The 6,497-nt window shown below is 47.4% G+C and overlaps 1 protein-coding gene across 1 annotated transcript; it reads right to left on the bottom strand.

The window, feature by feature from the left end:
- Nucleotides 1-292: 292 nt before the first annotated feature.
- LOC134933712 (E3 ubiquitin/ISG15 ligase TRIM25-like) lies at nt 293-2,205 on the bottom strand. The gene has a single exon (XM_063929114.1). It carries the CDS (start codon nt 2,203-2,205, stop codon nt 595-597), a length of 1,611 nt encoding a protein of 536 aa, XP_063785184.1. The 3' UTR covers nt 293-594.
- Between the last annotated feature and the right edge of the window lie 4,292 nt (nt 2,206-6,497).

Genomic DNA, 6,497 nt, shown 5'->3' with positions numbered 1-6,497 from the left:
GCATTACCCGTTGGTTACATATAACTCTTCCTTTGCATGTGGCTGGGAAATGATTTGAACTGTGGGGTATCCTGGAAGCAGAGTAACCTCATTCTCCCTCCAATGCTCTGCGCTGTTGCATTTCATGTCTGCAGAAGCGTACATGAACTTACCGTCAAAATACTGACCTCATCCAGTAGTGCACATAATGGGCAGTATACTGAGAATTTTAGAATGGAGGGAAAATAATAATGGATACGAGTTGTGATTTTGATAAATATGATTAATAAACCAAAACAATGGGCAATCCTGGATGTTGTAGTGCAACCCATTTTACATCATGCAAAATACACTCTTGGCCTACAATTCCCAGTGTGCAGACCTTTACAGAGAAAATATCCCAATTAACCCCAGCGTACACTGCATGCAATAGGACCATGTGTATCTCTGAGTCAGAGGCGGATAAATACTGTACCACAGAGATGGATGTTTATATATTTATAATAAAAGTTTCTAACACCTGGTGCAAAACAGAAGACACTTAGTTGTAGCTCCACCCATTGTCTCAGTCTATTGTCTAAAAATTGTACCAATCAGAATCCTCTCCCCATGATGTCACCAGTCTCTGGGCAGAAATCTTAGAATCAATTCTCCCAATTCACGGTTCTCCCCAAATATCTTGATAGAACCTTTATACACCAATAATGCAGCATGGAGGGGCTCAGTGAAGGTTGCAGTAAAGGTGTGTAAGTGTCTGATTGGGTCACACAGGGAATAAAAGGACAGCTGCCCTGCCCCATAATCCAGATATACCCTCACTCTGTCACAGCGGATATTATCAGGTAGCCTTATACCTTTATTATCATGCAACGCCACATACTGATTATTATCCTTACACAGACACCAGGACTTGTTATTATACCCAATGACTGACTGATCCCCTCTCCTTTCTATGCTGGGATAACACATCCCCACCATCCATCTCCCAGGTTTGCTCATCTCCACCTCCCAGTAATGTTGACCTGTATAAAATCCCCTGGTGCTTATTACCTGACGATACTGAAATCTCTCTGGTGTTTCTGGATGATTCTGGTTTTTATGTGACTCGGATGCAGATTTCCTGTCACCTGATAACTGTATATTATTAGCAGCTGTGTTTGCATCTAGAACTATGTCTGTAACTTTTGACACATAAATCCCATTCTTTATACCTCTTATTATATCAGATAGCCCTGCATATAATGTCTCGGAAATAACACCCATATTGAGACCACCTTCGGCATGGACCTGGTTATCATGTGTCTCTGTGTCCTCAGTATCACACAAGTCCCCTGTGTCTGGTTCCTGTAAGACAGTCACTGGATCAGACATGTTGCACAGCTCCTCAATGTGACGCATCTTCCCGGACAGCTCGTCCTTCTTTATTTCCAGCTTCTGGATCAGTTCAGAGACTGAGAGTGAAACGCGCTGTTCTTGCCTGGAGATCTCACTCAGGACTCTTTTCTCTAGGTCATTCAGTTGTCTCCTGATGACTTTAAAAAGAGAGGTCACTTTTCCTGTTACAACAACTACTTTTTCCTGAGTTTCTTTCCTGCTCTCCTGCAGTCTTTGGACTGTTTTCTCAGTCTCCTCTCTCTTTGTGGTCAGTTTCTGCAGATAATTTTTCAGTTTCTTCTTCTTCTTCTCAGAGGCCTCATCCAGCATCTCCACCTGGTGACCCCGATGTTCTCCAGCCAAACTGCAGGACACACAAATGCACAGAGAGTCCTCAGTGCAATAATACTCCAGGATCTTCTTATGGACGGAGCATTTCCTGTTCCCCAGGGCAGTGGTGGGATCACATAAGACGTGCTCTGCTGACTTGCTGTGTACTCTCAGGTGTTTATCACACAGAGAAGCCTCACAATGCAGACAGGATTTAGCAGCAGGTACAGGAGAGTGAATACAGTAAGTGCAGAAGATCCCAGTCTCCTCCTGATCTGGCCGAGTAGACAGGAACCTCCCCACTATGTTACACAGCGTTACGTTCTTCTGCAGTACAGGACGCTTCTTAAACTCTATTCTGCATTCAGGACAGGTATAAGCTTCAGCCCCCTCCTGTGTATCCAGCAGACAATCAATACAGGCCCGGCAGAAGTTGTGGCCACATCTCAGGGTTACAGGATCTGTATACATGTTCCGGCAGATGGAACAGTCCAGCTCCTGTCTCAGATCAGCAGACGCCATCGCTGCAGCAGTAGAGAAATGAAAGTCCCTAACCTCAGATGCCAGTGTATGCATTTTATATTCCCCACAAACTTGAACTTGTCACGAGACATGGATGTATTGGCTCACTTATATTAAGGGCCGTGCCTAATACATATAGGCGCAACATGCATAAAAATGTATTTATTTTAGTATCCATTATTTAATGTTAAGTATTATACATTTTGCAGGGATTAAACAAATGTTACAGTTTCCAGACATGCAGTTGTTATGATTTTTTTTATAAAGCTGTATTATTTAATATATGTAGGAGGGTGGTCCAATAAGTAAGGTAACAAACCTCTCACGTGTGTATTGTTCTCTATTTCATTCTAATTCCCCACCAGGCCAGAGCAGGTAGACCGCTACTTCCCCTCACCGCCATTAGACTGCGCCTCATATCAGTCATACTGTCCCAACATCCTCTGTTCTGTTGAAACTGGTTCTACTGTATTTCTCCATTGTAACTCTGCATTGGGTTCCCAACTGGGTATGCTCTTTGGAACAGAACCCGTGTTGTTATGACACCTCGTTGGTCACCTGGATGTTCTGCGCTTCAGGACTGCCAAGTGTCCACTCTGAAATGAGTCTGCGTTCTCACGTCATTGAGCAGACTCAATTTCTCCCTACCTGCCTGTGCGTATCTAGTGGCCACTGTTACTGTTTGTTTGACAGGTTGACCATGTCCTTTCTTTTTGCTGCACTAAGTTTTCTCCATAGCTTTTATACTGTATGATTGATTGGGTGATTGTGTATATGGCAGTTTTTGGTTTTTCCCTCATCCGTCTCTCTACAATCTGTGACCTGCTCATTTAACCATTGTTTACACCAGGTATGCTTAATACAACCCCATGTAACTACAGTGGGTAAAACCAACTATTCCCTCCACCCAACCACACCCCTGTCTGATCCCAAGGACCAAGGAATTCCTCTGAACCCACATCAATTACCCTCTGACTCTGCTCCCCACACGTCCTCTCTGTCCCTTGCAGGATAATATGGAAAATCACCACCACTGCCATAACTCATGATTCTTAGGCCCCCCTGAAGAGGTCAAAGGCCCTGGAGATCTTGGACCATTTAATGGGGTTATCTGACTCTGGTTATTGCCAGATCTCACATTTCAGTGGTAAATGAAAGGACACACAGACTGCGCCCCACCGTGCTGTGTTTGTGGAGAGACCAAAGGTCGGTAAATGCCAAATATTTACATTTCATGGATAAGGAATCCGTTCTGGAATCCTGCAGGAAAAATGGATCCCTTTCAGGGCAATACTTCATCTTTGTCCCACATGCAAAGGGGATTCTTGACTGTATGTAAATATGCTCCACCACATAAATGCTCATGATTGGGCGATCGCCATGGCCGGTGTTTGTCACTGCTGTGCTACATTAACGATTTTTATCTCTGTAAACGTAATTGTTCATGGCCCTTACTTCTCCCTAGTAGGGTACCTGGAGCAGCACTGTGCAGCCAGAGTCATTGCTGGTATGCTGCTGGGGCATACTCAGAACGCCCCGTTCAGCACTGTGCTTACCGCAGCTGCATACCACCCCGTATGCAACATCACGACACGGTTATGACAGTGGACGGAGCCACACAGGGCGCATTTGAGACTTTTTATGGCTCTGAACTCCACTATGCACTGCACATGCTCCGCAGCGGAGTGTACGCAGTTATGTGCCATGCTGATAATGTACAACTCAATCGTATCTCCACTTGTAGCTGACAGAAGATCATGGTGATACAACCCCTACCCTCACTGTAGGTATGGTGTTACGACCCCCAACCCATCATTGTAGGCATAGTGCTACCATCACTATACCGTCGCCATACATCACTCACTGTAGGCATACTACCACCCCCACTATACAGCAGCCATAACACAGTAGGCATAGTGCTACCACCCCACACATCACTGTAGGCATAGTGCTACCACCCCCACACATCACTGTAGATATAGTGCTACCACCCCCACACATCACTGTAGGCATAGTGCTACCACCCCAACACATCACTGTTGGCATAGTGCTACCACCCCAACACATCACTGTAGGCATAGTGCTACCACCCCCACACATCACTGTAGATATAGTGCTACCACCCCCACACATCACTGTAGGCATAGTGCTACCACCCCAACACATCACTGTAGGCATAGTGCTACCACCCCACACATCACTGTAGGCATAGTGCTACCACCCCCACACATCACTGTAGGCATAGTACTACCACCCCACACATCACTGTAGGCATAGTACTACCACCCCCACACATCACTGTAGGCATAGTGCTACCACCCCACACATCACTGTAGGCATAGTGCTACAACTCCACACATCACTGTAGGCATAGTGCTACCACCCCCACACATCACTGTAGATATAGTGCTACCACCCCCACACATCACTGTAGGCATAGTGCTACCACCCCAACACATCACTGTAGGCATAGTGCTACCACCCCACACATCACTGTAGGCATAGTGCTACCACCCCCACACATCACTGTAGGCATAGTGCTACCACCCCAACACATCACTGTAGGCATAGTGCTACCACCCCCACACATCACTGTAGGCATAGTGCTACCACCCCCACACATCACTGTAGGCATAGTGCTACCACCCCAACACATCACTGTAGGCATAGTGCTACCACCCCCACACATCACTGTAGGCATAGTGCTACCACCCCAACACATCACTGTAGGCATAGTGCTACCACCCTCACACATCACTGTAGGTATAGTGCCACCACCCACACCCCTATATGTAGGCATAGTACTACCACCACCATACAGTCATCATACATCATTGTAGGCATAGTGCTACCACCCCACATATCACTATAGGTATGGTTCTTCCTCCCCACACACCACTGTAGGTATAGTGCTACCATCACTATACACCCACCATACATCATTGTAGGCATAGTGCCACCACCCACACCCCTCTCTGTAGGCATAGTGCCACCACCCACACCCCTCTCTGTAGGCATAGTGCCACCACCCACACCCCTCTCTGTAGGCATAGTGCCACCACCCACACCCCTCTCTGTAGGCATAGTGCCAACACCCACACCCCTCTCTGTAGGCATAGTGCTACCACCATCCACCACCATACAGTCATCATACATCATTGTAGGCATAGTGCTACCACCCCACATATCACTATAGGTATGGTTTTTCCTCCCCACACACCACTGTAGACATAGTGCTACCACCACTATACACCCAATATACATCATTGTACGCATTGTGCTACCACCCACACCCATCACTGTAGGCATAGTGTTACCACCCTAACCCATCGCTGGGGTGGTCTTCAGTTTTTCCAGTTGGATCCCAGTGCACAGTATACCGGCGCTGGAATTCCGACAGCTGGCATACCAACACTTTTTTCTCCCTCTTGGGAGTCCACGCCCCCCCTGGAGGGAGAATAGATAGCGTGGCACGCATACGTGCCACGTGCCCGCAGCGAGCCCGCAAGGGGCTCATTTGCGCTCGCCCAGCTGTCGGTATGCCGGCGGACGGGATTCCGGCGCCAGTATGCTGGTCGCCGGGAGCCCGGCCGCCGGCATACCCTACTACACCCCATCACTGGGGGCAGTGGTATCACCACCACCCATCACTGTAGGCATCGTGTTACCACCCCAAGGCATCACTGTAGACGTAGTGCTGCCACCATCACTGTAAGCATAGTGCTGCAACCACCATATATCACTATAGGCATAGTACCACCACCACCATACATCACTGTAGGCGTAGTGCCGCCACCACCACCCATCACTGTAGGCATAGTGCTACCAACACCATATATCACTATAGGTATAATACCACCACCAACATACATCACTGTAGGCGTAGTGCCACCACCACCACCACCCATCACTGTAGGCATAGTGCTACCACTACCGTCATACATCACAGTAGGCATAGTGCTACACCACCCATCCGCATTGCTGCAGGCATAGTGCCACCGTCACCATACATCACAGTAGGCATAGTGGTTTGAGAGGTGGGCAGTGTTGATACTTCCACACAAATAGTTTTTGGGCGAAATTCCAAACGTGCATTTACATGGTGTGATTTGAGCAATGGCTTATTATTTGCCACCCTACCATAGAGTCTTGTTATGCAGAGTTCTTGGTAGGAATGACAGTTGGTACCTTTATGGCAAGTCTCTGCTCCTGAGCCCTAGAGCTTTCTGCAAGTTACTGTTGTCCGCTCTGTGGCTTCTGTCACACATCTACTTCTTCTTTGGTGTGAAAGT

Source organism: Pseudophryne corroboree, chromosome 6 (assembly GCF_028390025.1).
Source record: "Pseudophryne corroboree isolate aPseCor3 chromosome 6, aPseCor3.hap2, whole genome shotgun sequence".
Lineage (NCBI taxonomy): Eukaryota > Metazoa > Chordata > Amphibia > Anura > Myobatrachidae > Pseudophryne > Pseudophryne corroboree.
This window is presented reverse-complemented; position numbering and strand designations above follow the sequence as displayed.